Below are 22,645 nucleotides of genomic sequence, written 5' to 3' on the forward strand. Positions count from 1 at the left end.
CTCTGATCAGCCCCCACCCACCCACACACACACACACACACACACACATCAACGCTAAACTAATAGGCACCAAGTCTTGAAATAAAATTAAAATAAAAAACACAACTCAATGTCACCTTTCATCGGGGGCCAAACAGAGGAGAGATGTGAGGTGCATTCAGCAATGGGGCAGCTGTCAGCAGCACTCTGTGTCCCATCGCAGGGGCGGAGCCCCGATGAGGAGTGGGGGTGGGCTGGGATGGGTCCAACCTAAGGGCTCTGACACAAAGAGGAGCATCTGATTAATAATTGAAATGGTGACGCGTTAGGCTTTTAATGTCTGAGCGTGGCGAGGATGAGCAGTCACATGGTCAGGGGCTGACGAGGGCAGACAGGCAGATGCACACGGGGAGAGAGAGGAGTGTTGGGGGAGGGAGGGAGGGGGTTGCCAACGTCAGCAGAGGCAGTGAGAGCATGGGTTGTTTTCGTCTCAGTGTTTACCCCCAGGATCTCCACCACCTAACGGGCTGTGTGTCTGAACCCTCCTACTTAGTATGTGGTGGAGGTGTGCCTCCCCCCTAACAGCAGTCAGTCCCACGGGGGGACCTTGATCAGAGCGGGGCTGGGAGGGCTGGAAAGTGATCCCAGGTGTTGTGTCATGTATAGGAGGCCTTCTTCGGCAAGGACCTGCTAGACAAGAGCAAGCAGAGGCATCAAGGGGTGGAGTCGGGCCTCTTGGAGGAGGGCCAAGGCCAGGTGGACAGGAAGCACCCGACCGCCAGCTTCCTGGACCCGGCCTCGGACCCCCTGCTCAGCGCAGCCACCACGCCCATCGGCACCAGGGCCACAGTACCACGTACGTCACACACACACACACACACACACACCACACTCTGGCATTCTTCAAACATTGGCTGCTGTCATGACATTGTGTGTTCTCATTGAGCCAGGTTTCATCATGTTACGGTCTGTGTTGTTGGTCAACAGAGACAAGCGAGGAGCCTCTAGTGGATCTGTCTGACGTTCTGAGCACTGACACAGACCTCTTGGGAATGCTTGGGAAATCAGCTACCGATCCTGGTATGTGTGGGAGAAATGAAAGGATTGACGTACTGGCATGTGTTCATCCTAATCAGTAGATCTAGTCTTACGGGACATTCACACATGCAGCAGGCACATCAAGGTGTCATCAAGGCGCATCAAGGCGTCTATATTGTTGATGAAAGGGGGAGAAGCCGATGAGCGGCGCCGAGCTAGCAATTCGAGTGACGGGAAAGTTGACAAATGAAGCCACTACATCCAGTCAGTGACTCCCATAAGCAAACCTGTGGTGTCCACATTTTTGTATGATTACCTAGATCTAAACAAAAACACAGTAGCTAGCTGGTGCTAGCATAGCCATCAGCATCTTTTGGTCGGTCTAATGTAAAACAAACAACCCAGCTAGCTGACTAGCTAGCCGCACATAGCTTCCAACTTTGTCAACGCCCACACAGAGCGTTGAGCCAATTACCAGCAGAGCTGCAGGGTAGAGTCCATTCACTGCTACCTGTGTGAATGCACCATCACCTCATGTTACCATCTTATCTGACATTAGAATATCCGTTAATATCTTTATACTGATTATAAGGTGCAGTCTTGTAGGTACCCCCGGTGCTTAGACCAGGAAGAAAGCTATCAGGATCTGTCAGAATATACAAGGACTGCTTTGTCTTCATTTGCCTGCTTTTCTGGATACAAGTTTCTGTTTCTTATGTCTGTGTTCACTTTTAAAATGAGCCATGACCTTCATGCTTCAGAGAGGTTTTGCAGCAGATTCCCTTTCTTTGATCAATTCATTATTCCTGATTCCTGTTTCTTGTCTGTTGTTACTCTCTCCACTTAGCTGACTGATAAATGTGTATAAACTCCTAGACTGAAGTCAAGACCAAAAACAATTATATATTTATAATTGTTTTTGGTCTTGACTTCAGTCTAGGAGTTTATACACATTTATATATATATATATATAAGGGGGTGAGGGTAGACAGGACAGAATCACCCCCTTATGTTTTTCATAATGATCTCATACATTAGTTGCGTGGTGTCTGCTTCTTTTGTACTTTTTTGTTTGTTTTTTTATACTTCACTCATTGTATCTGGTTTGGGTTCCTTCAGGTCTTGATTTTTGCCCCTTCCAATGCGACAACTCACCTCCTTTTGGTAAGGGCGTCACACCCAGCTCGTGGCTAGCAGTAGTGCATTCTCCTCCATTGGTTGTGTTTACGTGTGTGTGTGGACGCAAATAGCTTTTTTACGCAAAGCTTTGCATGTTCTAACTTACTCACATTTTTTGTCTACCCCTCCAACTGCATATGCTTAGTCAATGCAAGTTATTTTGTGCGCTCTCACAAATTAGAAACATGTCTTTGTCTGTTGTTTTTTTTTGGTCTTTCTTCGTGACATTATGTTATAGAATTGAAGGCACAAACTCGAGGCTAAGCTGCAAAGCATGCTTGAGCAATTCAGATGCCGCAGAAAGAGTCTGTTGAGGACACTCCCATTTACACTCAGAAATTAGTAATTTAGAGAGAGATGCCATGTACAGAATCAGGAGCCTTGGTGTGCGGCCTTCTATTTTCTGATGACAGTGAAGGCCTTCGTCTCCCAGCCTATGATTGGCTGAACAATAGCTTAGCAATTCCACTGAGGATAACATTTGTCCTTGGTTCGTTGTAAACGGTACTCTATTCATCTTTACATGCACTTTAACAGGATCTGTTTTTGCCCAAAGGAAAGCCTTGATGGCACTCGGCTGTAGCAATCTTAGAGTTGTGGGTAAAATAGACGCATATTCCCTCAGAAGGAAATAAAGTCTAAATTCCCATGGCACTATCTGCCTGTCTTTCCCTGTAACATTTTCAAATGTTCTATATTTTTTTTGTTTCAAAACATAGAAGCTTAGTTCTCTTTGCCTCGATGCATTCTTGCTACAAAACATAAAAATGGCTTTTTATTTGTATTTTTTTAATGATCAGGCTGTTGGGGCAACACACTTCTCATATATTCTCCACGTGTGCATCAGTGTGCCATGTTGTTTGATTTGGATAGTGTGTTTGTGATTGTCATTGCTTGTCCATGTGTTTCCACAGCCGGGCTGGACATGGGACCCCTGGCGGACAGCTCCCCTGCAGCCCCCCAGTCTCACTCAGGACGCAGAACACCCCGCACCCTGCCTGAGGAGCCCCTGGACGACATCCTCAGCCCTGAACTAGACAAGATGGTCACAGATGGTCAGTCGGAAAAACTCGGCTGCAGTCAGCCACTTGCCCTGATGAATAATTTAGCATAAATTTTCTTTTATGGGTCTAACAATATGTTTTTCCTTCCTTCAAATATTTTTTTGTTGTCAGAATCGATTCTCAGCAAACTCTACAAAATTCCAGGTTTGTCATCAACCCCACTTCTCACTCTCGTACAATGTCGGTGTTATCTATTGGTGTCTGCTAAATGTTCCCCCTCTGTCTGCAGAGTTAGAGGGGAAGGATGTGGAGGACTTGTTCACTGCCGTCCTCAGCCCCAGCACCAGCCAAACACCACAGATGCCTCACCCGCACGGCCCCGGGCCCCTACACACCACACCAAGCACCAGTCTGGCCCACCCCAACACAGGTGGGGCACCCCATCTGGGGCCTGAGAAAAACAAAGATTCTTTGCCTTCAGGATTGAAACACGACTTGTGTGATCCTTAAAACCTTTCATTTCCCCACAAAGGTAATGCCATGTTCCCACGGATGCCCATCATGAACGGTATCATGGGCCAGAACCAGCGTTTTCCCCTGACGCCGCCCAATCAAGGAGCCGGACCTTGCATCCCGGAGAACTTCTCCCCCATTCACCGCATGCCTTTCACTGACAATCCAAGGTATAGTTCAACTTTTACACACACACAGTACCCATTATTAATTAATTAAGTTCTGGTTTGGCATTCTGTTGGCCCTGCTTCCCTGCATGTTAGCCTGCTGACAGTGTTGTTCTGCTTTTGTAGGGACAGGAAGTTTAATCAGATGAGCAGAGAGGCTGTGGGTCCCTGGGCCTCCCCTGCCCATGGCCCTGGCCCACCTCCTCCTGGCCCCGGGGCAGAGGGAGAAACAGAGGCCATGTCGAATGCCCAAAGGAGCACTCTCAAATGGGAGAAGGAGGAGACACTGGGAGAGCTGGCCACCGTGGCCCCGGTCCTCTACACCAATGTAAACTTCCCCAACCTCAAGGAGGAGTTTCCAGGTTTGTCTCCTTGGCCAATCCCTGGCAAATGTTCTTTTTATATGTCGAATCAGACCAAACCTTGTCAACACCTCTCAGATTGGTCCCTGAATTATAAATACAGATACAAGGAATTCTGTGCAACCAAATTGAAGTAGGCTCAATTTGGCTAATAATCTTATTCTCCTCTTTTTTCTACAGACTGGTCTACAAGAGTCAAGCAAATTGCTAAATTGTGGAGGAAAGCAAGTTCACAGGACAGAGCCCCATATGTGGTGAGATACATTACAGTACATACACTTTTTTCTCTCAGGCAACAATATACTCCTAACTGGGAAATACATCTGTTCATCCCTAACCAGCAATGACTATTCACCATTTGTTGCATTGTTATTACTTGAAGGTGAACTTACTCATGTACCGTAGAGGGTACTTTCTAGAAAGTCTCATTTCTCTTACCAGTATTGATTAAACATTTTGCTGTTCATTCACACTGGAAACCTGATTTAGTCTTAGAGCTCACTATGGTCTCTGTAATTAAGTACCCAAGAAGTAATTCTTGGGTAATGCGCCCCCTGGCAGGGGCGCATTTTAAAGGCCTGCTCGATTAAAATCTACAAAAAAACTACAATCCTGCTTTAAATAGTCTCTGTAGGTTACCATGGCACCGACTGAAATTCTTTTGTCTGTCTTTCCTGTCTGTGCACGCCTGTCTGCGTGTGTGCGTCTTGACTGTGTGTACGTGCGGCTGATCTGTTCCGCAGCAAAAGGCAAGAGACAACCGGGCTGCTCTGCGCATCAACAAGGTCCAGATGACCAACGAGACGGTGAAGAGGCAGCAACCGGCGCAGCAGCAGCCCCCCGAGGTGTTTGACCCCAACATACCGCTAGACACAGACCTGCTCTTTAAGGACCCTTTGAAACCCAAAGAGTCAGAGCATGAGCAAGAGTGGAAGTTTAGACAGGTAAGGTTGTATTCAGAGAAGTCAGGGTGTGTAAGCACAGGGCAGGTCAGCGTGTGCTCAGTTTAACCGGAGAGGCAGTTCAGAGAGGGCCCCCACAATCCCCTTGTAGATGTAGCATCGTAAACAAAGCCTGTCCCCCTGTGTCTGCTAGTGATGGGAAGGTAACATACCAAGGCTCCCTTTGCACACTAAACCTGATCTCTGTTCTCCGTTCCCATGACAGCAAATGAGACAGAAAAGCAAGCAGCAAGCCAAGATCGAAGCCACCCAGAAGCTGGAGCAGGTGAAGAACGAACAGCTCCAGCAGCAACAGCAACAGCAGACGGGCAGCCAGTCGGAGAGCGACGGCCCCAACAGCGGCAATCAGAGCCCTGCCTCCCAACCCAGTAATGGCGCTATGTCCCCAATGCAGCAGCTGAACCCTAAAGAAGGCTTTGCCAGGCCCCAGCTGCCTGGGACGCCCACCTCCGGGCCCCCTGAGGATGTGTTCCTGCGCCCCCCACCTCCTCCTCCTTCAGGCCAGTCCTCCCAGCCTCAGTCTCCTCAGGTCTTTTCCCCTGGCTCCTCTGGCTCTAGACCCTCCTCCCCATGGGACCCCTATGCCAAGATGGTAGGGACGCCCAGGCCTCCTACTCTAGGGCCCAGCGTGTGCCGCAGGATGTCAATGGAGTCCGGCAAGTCTCCTACATCCCTGATGGAGCAACAGGACAGAGGGAGGCCCTCTCCTGCTCACGAGTCTTTTGGTTCACCCACATCCATGAGCAGCGACCCCTATTCAAAGCCCCCAGACACACCTAGGCCTGTAGGGGAGATGGATCCGTTCCTCAAGCCCATGGGACCCCCCAGGCCCAGCCAAGCTTCTCAAGGAAGGCCCCCAATGGGTTCCCCAGGCAGGGACCCGTACTCAAGACCGATGATTCGAAATGAGGCCTACCAACGCATGGCCCAGAACAGGATGATACTGTCAGACCCTTATTCCCGGCCCTTGATGGCACCCATTCCGGGTAGCAATGAGTCTGGATCGGTCTCTTTGTTTAAAACACCCATGCCTCCTCCCCAAGCCCAGGACCACTTCAACAGACCAATGCTACATCCCGCTGACCGATACTCTCAGAATCAACAGATTGACCCCTACGCTCAGCCGCCCCTGACACCTCGACCCTCCATGAACGACAGCTTCACAAGTCCCCCCAGAATGGCCCAGCACCACCCCCAGGGAAATCCATTTGCTCAATCTGGGCCGATGCCACAGATGTCCACCAGGAACCCTTACTCTCATGCACCCTCCACCCCAAGGCCCGACCATTTCCAATGTGACCCCTACTCCCAACCACCAGGCACGCCTCGGCCGTCCGACCCCTACTCTCAGCCTCCAGGGACCCCTAGACCCATGAATGAACCCAGTGGTCTACCTCGTCCATTCTTTGAGCCCTATGCGCGACCTCCTGGTACACCTCGCCCACACGATAACTACGGGCAGCCGTCAAACACCCCTAGCCCATCCTCAGACCCGTACTCCCAGATTCCATCCACTTCTCGGCCTGGCGGCATGAACCAGTTCCACCATCCAGGTCAGAGAATGTCCCCCTCCCACTCCATGGACCCCTATGCCCAGCCACCTGGTACCCCGCGGCCATCAATGGGGGAGAGGTTCTCCAAATCTCCAGGAAGCCAGAGAGTAGGCATGGACCCATACGCAAACGCCCCAGGGACCCCCAGGCCTGGGAGTGGAGACATCTTCTCTCAGCCTGGAGGAACTCCCAGGCCAATGCTGAATGACCCATACGCCCAGCCTCCGGGAACCCCCAGGCCAGGCATGGGCCCGGAAGGCCTTGGTAGACAGGTGCAGAGGCCTGGACCCATGATGAACCAGGACCCTTTCTCCCCACCTCAAGTCCGAATGCAGGAGCCCTTTCAACATCATGGTTCACAAACGCCCAAGCATCCCGGTGTTCCAGATGAAGGGTTCTCTCAGGTATTGTCCAGAAGACCTAATCAGATACCAGTCCATGACCCATACGAGCATGCAGCTATGAACCCTCGGCCACAGCCAACAGAGAGACTGGAGATGAAGGAACAGCAAGGCGTGGGGAATCCTGTCAATGCAGTGCAGGATCCCGTACAGCTGGCTAACAACCCTCAACTTTCTGGCATTCCTACTGAAGCTCAGAGTGTCCCCCTATTAGACAGCGAGGAGAGGCTGAGACAGGTATGATTACATTTACTGTAGTTTGTTAAAACTTGCTAACATTTTATTTGAGCTATGGTGTGATTGGGTTTCTGTTTTTAGACTTCATGAAATATTTGATAGCGTGCATAATCATGACTGGAGTTGTGGCAACCTTTGTTTGAAGTCTGACAGCTGATCTATTTTTTTTATTTTTTAGCGTCAGCGTATTCGGGAGCTGATTCTGAAGCAGCAACAACAGAGGAGTGCCATCCGCCAGGAGCGAGGCCCGCAGGACCCTTCCATCAACATGTCCCCTGGCACACCCAGACCCTGGCCCCAGGAGGGCCACATCCAGCAAGGGGAGATGTTCAGTCGGCCACCACCTCCTTATCCTGGACCAGGCCCAGTGAGAGGCCCCATGAGGTTCCCTGGACACTTCCTTGGGGACCAACGGGGCCCTTTCCTCAATGAGGGGCAGTTTCCCAGGGCTCAACATCCTGGGGATCCTAATATCAGACACCAGGGCCCAAGGTATGTAAATTAAGAAATTGATATATGTGATACATCTAAAAGGAGTCTTGTTATTTTATCTGTATGATGACTACATTTCAAGGATGTGTAGAATGCAGAGATATCCTTTCTCTTTCAGGTTTGCATTTCCACCCGGAGGTCAGGGACCTCATGGAGGACAGGAGTTCTTCCCCAGAGGGCCACACCCAATGCAGGACATTCACCCCCAGATGAGACGCTCCATGTCTGTGGACATGGCCAAGTCCATGGGAGGCAACCTGGCTGGGATGCCTCAGCACTTTCATCCTCGAGGAATACCAGTGCAGCAGCACAACATTATGGGCCAGCCGTTCATTGAGCTCAGGCACAGAGCCGTTGAAAGCAGGCTTCGTCTCCCCTTCAGCCCCTCGGGACCCATGCAGGGCAACATAGACCCGAGTGTCCAGCCTCAGAGGCCTCCTGGCTTCATGGGTGGGCCAGAGTTCCGATTCCCTCCAAACCAAGTCCCCAGGATGATGGACCCCATGGGGAACCAGAGTGGCCAGATGTCTGCCAGCATGGAAAACCTTCACCAGCAGCCTCAAATGCAGGGCACCGTCATGCCTAGACAGTCACTACTGATGAGATCAATGAGCCAGCCTGCTTCTAATGAGACCCAGAGTATGGCTGGCTCCATGATGCTGCATGGGCAGGCTGAGACAGTCCCTATGACTAGCAGTGAAGGAGTCGAGGAGAAGCTGGACACTGTGGAATCAGCTGTCAAAGACCTTGAAGATGTAGAGGTGAAAGATTTGGTTGACGCTGACTTGGAGAACCTGAATCTAGATCCAGACGATGGTAAAGATTTGGACCTTGAGACAAACGACTTGCATCTTGATGACTTCCTAACCTCAGGAAAGTTTGACATCATTGCATACACAGATCCAGATTTGGATGACATCAAGAAGGACATGTTTAACGAAGAACTGGACCTCAGTGACACTATGGAGGATCACAGTGATGCCTCAGACATCCAGAAGGCTTTGTCTGAGAAGAAGAACTCCAGCGGTTCCACAAATTCCTTCAGTTCAACATCTGGAATGGGAAAATCTGAGCTTTCTGCCAACCAGTCTTCAGCAAATATCAAACCTGAAACTTGCACCAATCAGAACTTGGCTTCCTTGCCAACCGAGCAGAGGATCAAGGAGGAAGTTAAAGACGGTCAGATGCCCACGGACGGGACTGACCAGCCAACAGATGAAACCACTAGTGCTCCAGCTCAGCAGGGGGCGCTCTCTGATTCCACCCCAGTCCTCTCTGGCCTCCTCATCAAACAGCAATCTGAGGACCCTTCACTAAACCCCATGGGAGACTCTGTCAAACAAGCCGACAACCAACCCGACCCAGGCGAGATGTCTATGGATGCCTTTGGAGGCGACCAGGTGCTGGACCCGAGTGGTCTGACCCTGGCCCAGCAAGCCCTGTTGAGCCAGACTCTGGGTCAGCAGGGCCAGCAGCATCGGCCCCTGCTGCTGGAGGAACAGCCCCTCCTCTTGCAGGACCTCCTGGACCAGGAGAGGCAGGAGCAGCAGCAGCAGAGGCAGATGCAGGCTATGATCCGTCAGCGCTCCAGCGACTCCTTCTTCCCAAACATAGGTAACTTCACATGCAGGAGCGACTGATGGTCACTGACAGTCAAAATGCACAGTGGACAACACTGGGACTTAGGGTCACAGAAAGTGTTTAGTGGTGCTAAATTTACTGACTGCTAATTATATATATATATATTTGTGTTGCTATTTACAGATTTTGACGCTATCACAGACCCTATTATGAAAGCAAAGATGGTTGCTCTGAAAGGTATCAATAAAGTCATGGTCCAAAACAACATGGGAATGACACCGATGGTTATGAACAGGTAAACACAGGTTTGGGACTGACCTTTTTTATGGTGTTTATTGTTTGTGAATCCTTGGCTTCAGTTTTTGTCAATTCACAGGTTTCCTCCTGCTCCTGTCACCCCATGTCCTGAAAACAGTCCCCTCCCTCCTCCAGTGGTTGGACAGGTGGCAGAGCCAATAGTCAGTGAAACTTCCCATTCGTTCTTCATTCAACATGCATTTAATATACAAGCTTCTGTGTAATATCTAAACACAAGTCTTTGACTAAGTTTGACTTTTTCTCAAAACCAGGATAGCAAGCTGACCTCGCAGGTGGTGAGGCCTAACCCCCCGAACTTTGGACCTGGTTTTGTCAGTAAGTGGACCATGTCTATAATATGTATTCTTATACACTTTGTTTTATGAATACATTTAATAAAAAATAAAAAAAGGTCTTAAAGAATGCATAAATCAGTGTGTAGAGTCTGTCTGTTTCTTTCACTCACTCTCTCGGTTGTTGTTGTTTGTGTGTGTTGATGTGGCACTTTATTTCATGTGATGTGAAGCCAAAGGCAATTTTCCACCCTGGTGATATTCCACCCTCCAATACATTTTCCTAATTGAATCAAAACTCTCTCTTAACAGACACTGCTCAGAAGGCCCAGTACGAGGAGTGGCTTCAAGAGACCCAGCAGCTGCTGCAGATGCAGCAGAAGTTTCTAGAAGAGAAAATCGGAGCTCACAGAAAGTCTAAGAAGGCCCTGTCAGCCAAGCAGAGGACTGCTAAGAAGGCTGGGAGGGAGTTCCCTGAGGAGGACGCAGAGCAGCTCAAACATGTCACCGAGCAGCAGGGCGTAGTGCAGAAACAACTGGAGCAGGTAAAACGCTCAGGCTGTCTGGGTTAACAATAGCACCGCAGCCTGTCTCCAGCACACACAATCTGTCTGGTCGCTTGGGTCAATGAGAAAATACGGCATTCTTGTAAATCCTAGCTGCTGAAAAACCATTGTAGTTCATGCATTGCATGGCACTTATTTAACACTCTTTGCTCCCTCAGATCCGTAAGCAGCAGAAGGAGCATGCAGAGCTGATCGAGGAGTACAGAGTTAAGCAGCAGCAGAGCAGCATGCCACCGTCTGCGATGCCCGCCATGGCGGCCGTGCCAGGGATGCTCCCAATGCAGGGCCCTGTTGGCATCATGCCAGGAGGACCAGTGATGGGCCAGCCCCCTATGAATCCCATGATGCAGCAGGTGCCTCTCCATCCAGGCCAGCCCAATGCGCCACCACGCATGCCCAACACCCCTGGCTGGCACCCGGGAGCTCCCATGCCCATAGCTGGCCCTGGAATGCCCGTGCTCATGCCCCCGCAGGTGCCCATGAGCAACCCGGCAGCCCAGCCTACTCAGATTCCCATGGGAAGCCTGCCTCCACACCCACAGATGCCCATCGAGGCCCACCCTCCACAGCCCCAGCAGAAACCTGTTCAGGGAGCCAGCGGCAGCGGGCTAAAGTTTGATGACAACAATCCGTTCAGCGAGGGCTTCCAGGAGCGGGAGAGGAGGGAAAGGTTGCGGGAGCAGCAGGAGAGACAGAGGGTGCAGCTCATGCAGGAGGTGGAGCGCCAGCGGGCGCTGAAACAGCGCATGGAAATGGAACAGCAAGGCATGCTGGGGCCTGACGGCAACATGACGCCTCTCTCCCAGATGCCCTTCTTTAATTCGGATCTGCCCCAGGATTTCCTCCAACCTCAAAGACCTCCACAACACCACCAGCAGCAGCAACTTGGCCCCATGTTCCCCCAGCAGCAAGGCATGCAGCCAGGCATGGGTTCCCCCCCCGGGTCCTTCATGCAAGGTGGAGACCGACGGACCATGATGGGCAATGGGATGATGGGCCAGGACATGGGGCATGGTTTCGGGCCGGATAACCTTGGGATGCAGGGAGGCGGCTTTGCCCAGGGTCAACCCAGGCCAAGAAGGTTCAGTGGGCCCGGAATGATGCCCCAGATGCCAGGGGAAGGGCTTCCTTTTGGGCCCGAATCTGCCACTCCTCTACCCTCCAACTTCCCTGGCTCGGGCCAGTCTCTCATCCAGCTTTACTCAAACATCATCCCGGATGAGAAGGGAAAGAAAAAAAGGAACCGAAAGAAGAAGAAAGACGAGGATGCAGATTCGGTAAAAACTCCCTCCACACCTCACTCTGACCTCACCGCCCCTCTGACGCCCTGTGTGTCCGACACCTCCTCCACACCAACCAGGAACGCCCATATGTACGGGGACCAGGATCTGTCCAGGTCCCCATTACTGGGCTCCTCCACCCCAATCCACTCCGAGCTTGAGAGGCAGCTGTCCGGGGGTCTTTCCTCCGACATGGCCAGGGCCCAGGCTCTGGAGCAGGATCGGATCCTCAGCAACATCAAGCTGGAGCAGACCGAGGCTAGCGAGTGCCACGGCCCCCGGGACAGCCAGATGGGCACTGGGATGGGTGCGGTGAAGGAGGAGGCCTGGAAGGGGGCTTTGTCCCCGTTCCCTGCTGGTCAGAGCCCCTCCCACAATGCCAAGGGGGAGTCTGGGAACGAGCTGCTGAAACATCTCCTGAAGAACAAGAGCACGCCGCCCCGGGGGCTGGCCCACCAGAGGTCTGACGAGAGCCTGCGCTCGGAGGAAGAGGAGGCTGCCGACTGCAAGGCCCTGCTCCGCCAGAGCTCCATGGACAGCAACGGGGTGAGTCAGATTAGTCATGGTGGCGGCTACCTAACTCGCAGCGTGAGTCACTGCCACCCAGCGTGATTCAGAGAGCGCTGACAATCCCGTCACAGCAAAATTGGTATGAATCATGGCGCTGGTTATATGAATGAGTCATTAATGTTTTTGTTTTTTTCTTAACTACTTCCCTAAAAACATCAAACTATAAATACTGCCAGAACCCAAACCTTTTGAATGATTTTTGCCTCAACCAGGACTTACTGTTTATTTATTGTAGGAGATGCGGCATCTTGAACTGTGTTTGGTCTGTGTTTTGTCCCCCCCTACAGGCCTACTCAGACGGCCAGCTGTCCGGCCCTACAGAGTTCCCTGGTTCCTTGTTACCTGAACAAGACAAGAAGAAAGGCCGCAACAAGAGAGCCCCCAAGGGTGGAGAGAAGCCCATCTCTCGCTACAAGAAGAGGAGGAAAGATGGGGAGGAGAAGACACTGGTGCAATCCAGCACAGACACACTAATGACCCAGCTCAAACAGGTAAGACCCCACCTAATTAGGACCTCCCATTCAACCATCTAGAAAGCGGGTACTCCAGGTAAAACTTGGATAAGAATATCTATAATATTTATGGTGTTAACTGCAGAAAGAGTTGGAAAAAAGCTTCCACTGTGTACTGCTTACACCCGTACATCACAGGGATATTACTGTAATTATGGACAAGCAAATGATAGTGACTGTTGAACTCCTTGGGATTAGCTGGGGTTATTATTCCAAAGAATGGTATGGAGAATTATGATGATGCTGTAACCCCCCTGTGCCTCTTATTGGTTTAAGCTCTTTACAGCTGTATGCTTAAAGGCCTAGTGCAATGGGAACTAGTTTTACCTAGAGTTTCTACTTTCCAGACAAAAGAGTTGGAGTTGAATTCTTTCAATTCCATTAAATTTGAGTTTAATTAGATACCAACATTATGCTCAATAATTGCACAATTTTGACTTCACTGAGCCAAGAATAATGGCATAAAATTTATTTAATAAACAATCTCGACATAATAAAGCTATTTCCTTTGAAAATTCCTTTTAATGCATGTGAAATTATAAACATTAACAAGACAAACTGTGCCCCTAAAACCAGGGCTGCCAGTGCTACTGGAAATATATCAAGGAATACCTACAGCAGGACTCACCATTAACACTTGTCTTGCACAAGAACACTGCATATTGTATGAAACATGCACATGTGTCAGTGAGGTGTTACAGACTCATTAGCCCTCATTAACATGTGGTAATAACTTGGCCTGGGCTCCTGTTCGGTTTCCCTCTTCCTCTCTCCCAGCAACTGTCCCTCCTGCCCTTGATGGAGCCCCTGATCGGGGTCAACTTTGCCCACTTCGCTCCCTACGGCAGTGGGCAACTGAACGGAGAGAACCTCCTGTCTGGGACCTTCGGCAGCGCCTCTCTGGATGGAGTCTCAGACTACTACTCCCAGCTGGCCTACAAGGTAGGTTGTAACGCGGTACTCCCCCCACTTCAGAGACATCTGAATAAAGAGTGTAAATGTCTGCTGCGGATTGATTTAAGCTTTTTACAAAAAGTCCTCTTTGTTTGGAAATGTTTTGGTTTCATTTCGATTCCGACGTGATGTTTACCATGCTGTTGCTGCGAGGAAAGTCTTGCTGTTTCAAGCAATGCAACGGTACACAACTGTCGTTGTTTGTGAGTGCGTGCGTGTGTGTGTGAGAGAATGTTTGGCTAATATGCCTCTGCAATAAAAGGTAATACAAAAATTATTTATTTTTTGTTTCCAGCAGAACAACCTGAGCAACCCCCCTACTCCCCCAGCATCCCTCCCCCCGACACCCCCGCCTGTCAACCGGCAGAAAATGATCAACGGCTTCGCCACCACAGAGGAGCTGGCTAGTAAAGCCGCCGCCATGGGTAAAGCATGTAGGGAATATGGAAAAGGAGGGTGGCTATGCACAACGTACTTTGGCCACAGTCTCAGATGTGTCTGAAATCTTTAAAAAGAACGAAACACACTGCATTAGTATTGTGTCTACATGCCTTACATTTTCTGCCGATTCAAGACGGTGTTATCAGGATGTAGCATAGCTCCATCACTTGTAGTATCCGTATGTCCAAGTCTGAGTATCTCATGTCCAGTGTTTCTCCTCTGCACAGTGTCCAAAGGCCTGGTTCCCAAGCCCTTCCACGTCCCCTTCAGGACTGAGGAGGAGCTGCTGGCCCGGGCCATAGCCCAGGGCCCCAAGACTGTGGACGTCCCTGCTTCTCTCCCCACACCACCCCACAACAACCAGGAGGAGCTCAGGTAACACCGTTAGCCACCCTCTTTAGAAGGTCTGGCATGGAAACGAGTTATCCCATATGACTCCCTCCATGGTGGCCTACTGTGTACGTGGAGAACATCTGTACACAACATATTTTTTAACCAAAGTTAAAAGCGCATCTTGTCGCTCAAGCCTACAACTTGTAATGTTCTCTGTTCTTTATTTAATGTCTTTTTGGGTATATATCAATATGTTTTATTGTTGGTTTTGTTGTATTTTGGGGTTTCTGCGAGCACATGGGTCAACCGTTGTTTTAAAATTGTGCTATATAAATAAAATTGAATTGAATCCGTGGCAAAACTCAATGTAGAGACCATGTAGAGACAGAAATGACATGCCGTCGTGTAAATAAGATAAATGACATAAGGCCATTTAGTTTGTTTAATAAAAGAACAAGCTATAGACCTGTTGTATAGGAAAGGTAACCTTAAATGACTTATTTTGTGATCTGGCGCTATATAGAAAATATATATGTATAAAAAAAATTTTTTTTTTAATTATTAACTTGACCTTCCGGGGGGGGGGGGGGGGGGGGGGTGCCGTTGGGGGGGCGGGGCGCCACCCTAATATAATGGTAGGGGAAACACTGAAGTACTCCTCCCCTGCCCTTTCTAGGTTGACTGGTATCACGTGACCACACACTCACTGGCGTTAACGGATTTTCCCTCTGCTTTCCTCTCCTTCTCTTCCCTGTAGCCGAGGACAGGAGCACTGCAAGGACAGGGACACACCTGACAGCTTTGTCCCCTCGTCCTCTCCCGAAAGTGTGGTTGGCATGGAGATCAGTCGATACCCGGATCTGTCCTTGGTGAAGGAGGAGCCCCGGTCCCCCTCTCTTTCCCCCGTCCTCCCCATGCTCCCTGCTCCCACCGGGGTGACAGGTGACAGGACAGGTGACAGCTCTCTCACAGCGGCCTCCCTTCCATCTTAGATTCTCCAAGAAGTGGTTACTGTTGTCATCGGTGACTTGGCAAGACTCTATAACCTGAGTTTATGTTCTGTCCTGACCCGTCTCCCTGTGTGCTCTCCCTCGTCTTCCTGAAGGCTCGCTGACCAGGCTTCAGGACATCAAGACAGAGCCCTGCAACATGTTCTTCAGTTCTCACTCGGGGCCCATGTGTGACTCCAAGCCTGGGCTGGTGTCTGTAGCCATCACGCTGAGGCCAGCGGCAGCAGAGGTTACACGCTCTTTTACGTCCTGTGACATGCTGAAAAAACTGAAATGTATCTATCAAGCTTCGGTACCTAGTTGTTATGTCGTATGTGTTGTCACAACACTCCTCAAAGCACATCTCTTTCGTACTGCCTATAACCTTTAGCCTTTCCCATATTTCCTAGTGTATTTTCTTTATCTGTCCTCCTGATTCTAGATGTATTTTTAACCGCCATCGTTTTTTTAACTCACCATATAGGCCCATTTTGTGTAGGATGTCCTTGAGTGTTTGGAAAGGCCTCCGTCAAATAAAATGAAATACTATTATTATGTACTAGTGTACTATACTAATCTATTAGTGAGAAAAGAAAAGTCAAAAAGAAAATGACTCAGCGGGTGTAACCAGTCTATCTTGTGGCCGTTACAGAACATTACAGGCGTGGTGGCAGCCATATCAGACCTGCTGTGTGTGAAGATCCCCAGCAGCTATGAGGTCAGCAGCACCCCCGAGCGTGGGCCCCTGGCCATGCTCAGCGGGCTCCGCGTGGGCCCCCACGGCCTGGAGCACCGGCCCCCCACCGCACTCTTCCATGGCCGCGTGGACATGGGGCCAGCCCCGGGAGGCCAGCCCCTCAGGGCTGGGGGCCCCCAGGGGATGATGAAGCATCAGGGGCAGCAAATGCCCTTCCAGCCCCACGCCTCAGGTGAGAGGACCACTTTTTATGAACGCTTTTACTTTTGGGAATGAATTTGAAAGAATCATGTATCTTACACCGGGAGCCCTTCTACAAGAGGGGGCAATGTTTCAAAAAAATCACCCCCCCCGCATACACACACGCGCGTCCTGGTCGGCTGCAGACATGATTAGCCCTGGTTAACAATGTTTACAAACGGTCCATGTTTTTTCCCCCCCCTCGGGATTCGTTATCCGTCTGTCACTGCTAGCCCCCGTCTCTGGGCCCAGGTTGCTGACGGGCATGGTTATTGATCGGAGACAACGATCCACCGAGCTAATGAAACCAACTAATGATCCCCGAGGCCGACCTCACTGGAGCACCGACACTCGCTCTGTGCTTGTCAAACTGTCCGCCCTGCCCTTAATAAATGTGGTCAGTTCACTCAAACACTGGACACCTCATCAAGGGGCCGATGGCTTCTAGCCTCTCAATTATCTGCTGTCATTTTCTCGGCTTGGAGAGGGTTCTCTAATTCGGTTTTTTATCTCTAAACCCAACGTGTTTCATCTCTTAAGTGATCGTCCTAGTTTTTTACCCATTTGGTCCTGGAGTTTGCCCAATACTAACAATTCATGTGTATGCTCAGAATGAAATTACGTATCATTGAGGCCTAACAAAGGTTAAGCCATGAGTTGGGACATGTGTAATGGACTGTGGCTGTGTTACAGGGCCCGTCCCAGCCAGGGAAGCCCATCACAGGCCGCCAGGCAGCCCTGGTCCCAAGCCTCAGTGGTGCTGTAACTGCAAAGTGGTGGTCCTGGGAAATGGAGTTCGGAAGTCCATCAAAGACCTTCTCATACACAAACAGGTAAACTACCAGAGCCCTTCACTTGCTAACCTGACGCCTTTAGTTAGTGTCAAGTAAAATCAGAAAAGTAAATAATCTACATTGATGATATGATTGAGTATATTATCTGTCCTTCGTTATTACCATCATGTATAGAGCTTAGGGTCCATAGGATCCATTAAGTGTGCTCGTTCAGTGCAAAAACATTGGCCTCTGTCTAAGTCATCAGAATGTTGTCCTTTAAGAAGGATGCTCAAGCATCTGTCAGTGTCTCCAGGGCCTCCTTTTACAGACAGACGGGTCATGACCCGAGGCCGACACTTCACTTCAAAGCACGTTCTAATTCACAGAGTTAGCCCGAAGGCCCACAAGTACAGACATTCATATGTGCATATGCTCACACACACACTCACTCCACACACACACACTCACTCCACACACACACTCACTCCACACACATTATGCTCCAATTATGTAAATCCTTGTTGGAGTGAAATCAATCTCGGGGCAATTAGTGGGTTAAGCGCCCTGCCCTCAGACTGTGGAGTCTGGAGAGGATATTTGAACAGTGGAGCTGATGCTTGATGTTTATTTGATATAACTCCCCTCTTACAGTAAATTGCGTTTTTCCACGCATCAATCGGTCTTTTTGATTTCATTTGAGTCTCATTTTTTTTAGCCCTCTCACTCTTAACTCTGTCTGTCTGTCTCTGTCTGTCTGTCTGTCTGATCCTTCCTGTTTCTCTAAACCATGGCTGTCCTCTCGACCTGGCTAGGAGCTAGATGGCCAGCCTCGACCAGATGAAAACCTGGTCTTCTGCAGCCACAGCTGTTTCCTGCTCTACTCTGCCTCCTCCTCCTCTACAACATCCTCCACACAGCCCCGGCCAGCCGCACACACCAAGGTTGGTCCCACCAACACCCCTGGAACAAACCCAGACCCTGAGATGCGTCCACACTAGTAGGTGAATGTATTATATGGATTTATTTCATTTCTCTTCCCAGGATTCGGTGTCTCTCCTGCCAGAGTGTGAGCAGAAGGAGAGCCTGTCCAAAGCCCAGCACCAGTACAGCAACAACATGTCCTCTCTAGACGTCCACTGCCTGGCCCAGCTCCAGCCCAAACACTCGCCGCCCTCCACCCCTCCCATCCCCTTTCCCTCCGCCAGCGACGCCCCCAAGGCCGAGTCCAAGTCGGACGCCATCAAGGTGACGGTGAAGCTGAAGGCGCGACCCCGCCCCCACCACCACCACGCTCAAGACTCCTGGCACCAGGGGAAGAGACAGAAGGGCCTGCGCTGGAGGAAGTGGAGCATCCAGGTGGTGGTACCCAGGGGGAACTCCCAGCTCCCGGACGAGGACAAGATCGACGAGCTCCTGCAGAAGCTGGGCGCCTCCCTGCGGCCCTCGGCCCTGCTCCGGGACCAGCGGCGCTGCTGCTTCTGTCACCAGCTGGGGGACGGTGTCACCGACGGCCCCGCCAGGCTGCTCAACCTGGACCTGGACGTGTGGGTGCATCTCAACTGCGCTCTGTGGTCCACCGAGGTGTACGAGACCCAGGCCGGCGCCCTCATCAACGTGGAGCTGGCCCTGCACCGCGGCCAGGCCGTCCGCTGCGCCTTCTGCCAGCAGGTGGGCGCCACCAGCGGCTGTCACCGCCTGCGCTGTACCAACGTGTACCACTTCACCTGTGCCCTGCAGGCCCACTGCACCTTCTTCAAGGACAAGACCATGCTGTGCCACGCCCACCGGCCCCGCGGCACCACCGGACAGGCTCTGGAGCACGAGCTGCGCTGCTTCGCCGTCTTCCGCCGCGTTTACGTGCAGCGGGACGAGGCCAGACAGATGGCCAGCGCGGTGCAGAGGCCCGAGCTGGGCTACACCTTCCGTGTGGGCAGCCTGGTGCTGCACGCCATGGGCCAGCTCACTCCCCAGCAGATGGCAGCCTTCCACTCTGCCACCGCCATCTACCCGGCCGGCTACGAGGCCTGCCGCATCTACTGGAGCATGCGCCACGGCAACCGGCGCTGTCGCTACGTGTGCGCGGTGGAGGAGAGGGAGGAGCGACCAGAGTTCACTATCCGAGTCATTGAGCAGGGCTACAAGGACCTGGTGTTGGCCGACTCCACTGCTAAAGGTTTGTAGCACCGGTATGCTCTGCCCCTTTAGTCAGCTAGTGTAGGGCTGCAACAACAAATTGATGAAAGCGATCACATTTGATTGTAAAAATAGTTCTGTGTTATTATCGATTCATTGGGTCGAAGAATTGGTTAACTAAGCCTGTTAACACTTCATTTGGGGGTTTTCTTTTTTAGAATTAATATTATTTTAAGAGCCCTGGGGTCTCATTTCTAAACATTTACATTTTAGTAATTTAGCAGACGCTCTTATCCAGAGCGACTTACAGTAAGTACAGGGACATTCCCCCGAGGCAAGTAGGGTGAAGTGCCTTGCCCAAGGACACAACGTCATTTGGTTGGCATAGCCGGCAATCAAACTAACAACCTTCTGATTACTAGCCCGATTCCCTAACCACTCAGCCATCTGACTCCCCGTGACTAAACATTGCGCATGCACAAAATCAGGCATACGGCACTTTCTAAGCAAGCACTGGGATTTATCACAGGCATGCAAACTCGGGTAAAAGGTGAAACTCACCTTTTTGAAACCGAAATGGGTAAACCTATGTGATTTGTGCAGATACAATGAGAACATTTGCTTCGCATCTGGGGAGTGGGGAGAGTTTTTTTTCAAAGTCTGCAACACTGAGCAGGCGTAGACAACTGAACCGAACTGAAGTTGAACACTGCCGAACTGCAGAACGAAATGCCCATCGGAAAGCAAGCTTAAGGTTTTGCTCTCAAAGTGCACCAGATGGATGCGTTTAACCTTTTTTACCTCTGACCTGTTTGCATGCCTGTTACCAACAACAAACTTGACGAGAGACTGCTGTCCTCATTGGACACTTGGCCCGTGTGTACAGACATGGGGAAATGAGAAACTGTGACTATAATAACCTGAAATGTTAGGGTCTTTCACATACTATATATGAAGAGTTCCCTGGCTGGAAGGCGCGCACACACACACAAATGATTTAGGATAATAAATACAGAGATGCTTTTGCTTAAGAGAGTTTGATTGGGAATCCTACTTAATTGGAAACAATTCTTGCATGTTACGAAGAGTAATAAAGTGAACAAGGACAGAATGACCATTGAGCCAATGCCGCTTTTGATGCTTTAGTCAGGCAGATAGGAGTTTATTGTCGTCTCATGTTGGTTGCACAGATCTGTCTGTAACTGACAATGACAGAGCCTTTCTCACACGGTCAGGGTGATTACCACACCTGAAGGTGTTGGGATCTGACGCCATTTACGTCACTCAGTCATGGTTGAATATTAACGTGAGGGTGTTTCATTGCTATTTATAGGCAACTGTTGGTGTTAAAAGGGTGGGACAAAACACTTGCTCATGTGCACCACACAAGTTGATTGTGATTTATATAGGGAATCCGGTGTGGGCCTTGCATGCGCACTGTTATAAGTCTAACTACCAATCTGTAATCCAATGTATAACTTACCAATATTTGACACATTAAAGATTCAAATGCAAATTAGCTGTTGTAACCTAACCATGTATGTCTTTCTCCTTGGATGTTGTTTACCAGGGGTGTGGGATAAGGTCCTGGGCCCAGTGTCTGAGAGGAGGAATGAATCAGGAACTCTGAAACTTTTCCCTGTTTACCTGAAAGGAGAGGACCTGTTTGGACTCACCATCTCTGCTGTCACAAAGATTGCAGAATCGGTTTGTACCTGTTTTTGGTTTTTCTTCCAAGTAATACGACAAAATGTTAAGATGTAAATAAATGTGGTTTGGTTGCAGCTACCCGGGGTGGAGTCCTGTGAGAGGTATAACTTCCGCTATGGACGCAACCCTCTGATGGAGCTTCCCCTGTTTTTCAACCCTGCCGGCACAGCCCGCGCCCAGCCCCGAACCAGCTCCACCTCCACCTCTCTGGTCATAAGGTATAGTATGGAGAGAAAGGTCTACAGGCCTTCAGACCCACTTAAGATTTCACATTACCAAGGTAATTACCAAGGCAAAGTCTTGCAGTTTTTCTTTGCTAACTCTACTTTCCTATCCCAACCCCCAGGCCCCAGACTGTTCCCCCCCCCACCAGCTCCAGGTCCAACCAGAATGCGGCCCAGGGAGAGGGTGGTGCCCCCCACACCAAACCCCCCACGGTGCACCCCAGGTCCTCTCAGTACCGCTGGATGAAAAGCGAGTGGAGGGCCAACGTCTACCTGGCCCGCTCTCGCATCCAGGTGAGACCCCATGTCGCTCCACCTGTTGGTGGAGCGACAGTACACATTCACCAGTACACATTCACAAGTCTGGGTCTCCCCGGTGGCTCACCGGACAAGTTGCTCGTACCACGTAGGCTGAAGCCTTACCACAGCGGCCTGGGTTTGAATCCAGCTCAGACTATTTCCTGCATTTTGTCCCCTCTCTCACTCTCCCTATATTTCCTGTCATTCTTCACTGTCTATCCCATTAAAGCACAACATTGCCTAGAAATATGTGTCAAAAGTCTACCAGCTAAGTATAGACTTCTTATGTATATGTATACAGTAACTGTGAATCAATGATGGCCTCCTCAGGGTCTGGGACTGTTTGCCGCCAAGGACATAGAGAAGCAAACCATGGTGATCGAGTACAACGGAACCATCCTCCGCAACGAGGTGGCCATCAGGAAGGAGAAGACATACACAGTTCAGGTCAGGAGCCGGGAGCCCCAGCCGTCACGCTCAGGTCATTGGTATGTAGCGAAGACTGCGACGGCTCTTATTGAAGCGCTTATTGTCTTTTTATCTGGGGATTTTCAGAATCGAGGAGTGTTCATGTTCCGCATCGATAGTGAACATGTGGTCGACGCCACTCGTACAGGCGGCTTGGCTAGGTAAGGAACGGCTTTGTGGAGTGTAGCGTGTCCACGTCAGCATGTTTGCGACACGGTGTGCATAATGGACTGTGTCATTTGAATGTTCTGCGTTTGCAATTCTAGGTACATCAACCACTCTTGCACCCCTAACTGTGTCGCTGAGAGGGTCACCTTCGAGAGAGGCTATAAAATCATCATTGGCACCAATCGCAGAGTAGAGAAGGGAGAGGAGGTGAGGTTTTTTTTCTAAA

General features: G+C 50.4%; 1 protein-coding gene across 1 annotated transcript in view; it reads left to right on the forward strand.

Annotated features, from left to right (window-relative positions):
- kmt2cb (lysine (K)-specific methyltransferase 2Cb) overlaps positions 1 to 22,645 on the forward strand; it is a 58,877-nt gene that overhangs the window by 34,349 nt on the left and 1,883 nt on the right. Inside the window, exons 27-58 of the mRNA XM_062482496.1 lie at positions 646 to 835; positions 3,111 to 3,251; positions 3,372 to 3,404; positions 3,490 to 3,630; positions 3,733 to 3,883; positions 4,007 to 4,242; positions 4,423 to 4,496; positions 4,986 to 5,186; positions 5,410 to 7,395; positions 7,574 to 7,887; positions 8,006 to 9,501; positions 9,652 to 9,763; positions 9,845 to 9,926; positions 10,038 to 10,101; positions 10,371 to 10,603; positions 10,783 to 12,450; positions 12,762 to 12,965; positions 13,764 to 13,928; positions 14,236 to 14,365; positions 14,609 to 14,756; positions 15,472 to 15,668; positions 15,820 to 15,953; positions 16,356 to 16,632; positions 17,334 to 17,473; positions 18,229 to 18,357; positions 18,458 to 19,589; positions 21,120 to 21,256; positions 21,335 to 21,477; positions 21,606 to 21,777; positions 22,114 to 22,230; positions 22,339 to 22,412; positions 22,518 to 22,626. Coding sequence (XP_062338480.1) covers positions 646 to 835; positions 3,111 to 3,251; positions 3,372 to 3,404; positions 3,490 to 3,630; positions 3,733 to 3,883; positions 4,007 to 4,242; positions 4,423 to 4,496; positions 4,986 to 5,186; positions 5,410 to 7,395; positions 7,574 to 7,887; positions 8,006 to 9,501; positions 9,652 to 9,763; positions 9,845 to 9,926; positions 10,038 to 10,101; positions 10,371 to 10,603; positions 10,783 to 12,450; positions 12,762 to 12,965; positions 13,764 to 13,928; positions 14,236 to 14,365; positions 14,609 to 14,756; positions 15,472 to 15,668; positions 15,820 to 15,953; positions 16,356 to 16,632; positions 17,334 to 17,473; positions 18,229 to 18,357; positions 18,458 to 19,589; positions 21,120 to 21,256; positions 21,335 to 21,477; positions 21,606 to 21,777; positions 22,114 to 22,230; positions 22,339 to 22,412; positions 22,518 to 22,626 — 10,530 coding nt within the window. The remainder of the gene's footprint in view (positions 1 to 645; positions 836 to 3,110; positions 3,252 to 3,371; positions 3,405 to 3,489; positions 3,631 to 3,732; positions 3,884 to 4,006; positions 4,243 to 4,422; positions 4,497 to 4,985; positions 5,187 to 5,409; positions 7,396 to 7,573; positions 7,888 to 8,005; positions 9,502 to 9,651; positions 9,764 to 9,844; positions 9,927 to 10,037; positions 10,102 to 10,370; positions 10,604 to 10,782; positions 12,451 to 12,761; positions 12,966 to 13,763; positions 13,929 to 14,235; positions 14,366 to 14,608; positions 14,757 to 15,471; positions 15,669 to 15,819; positions 15,954 to 16,355; positions 16,633 to 17,333; positions 17,474 to 18,228; positions 18,358 to 18,457; positions 19,590 to 21,119; positions 21,257 to 21,334; positions 21,478 to 21,605; positions 21,778 to 22,113; positions 22,231 to 22,338; positions 22,413 to 22,517; positions 22,627 to 22,645) is intronic.

The sequence above is a fragment of the Osmerus eperlanus genome, chromosome 16, assembly GCF_963692335.1.
Source record: "Osmerus eperlanus chromosome 16, fOsmEpe2.1, whole genome shotgun sequence".
Taxonomy (NCBI): Eukaryota; Metazoa; Chordata; class Actinopteri; order Osmeriformes; family Osmeridae; genus Osmerus; species Osmerus eperlanus.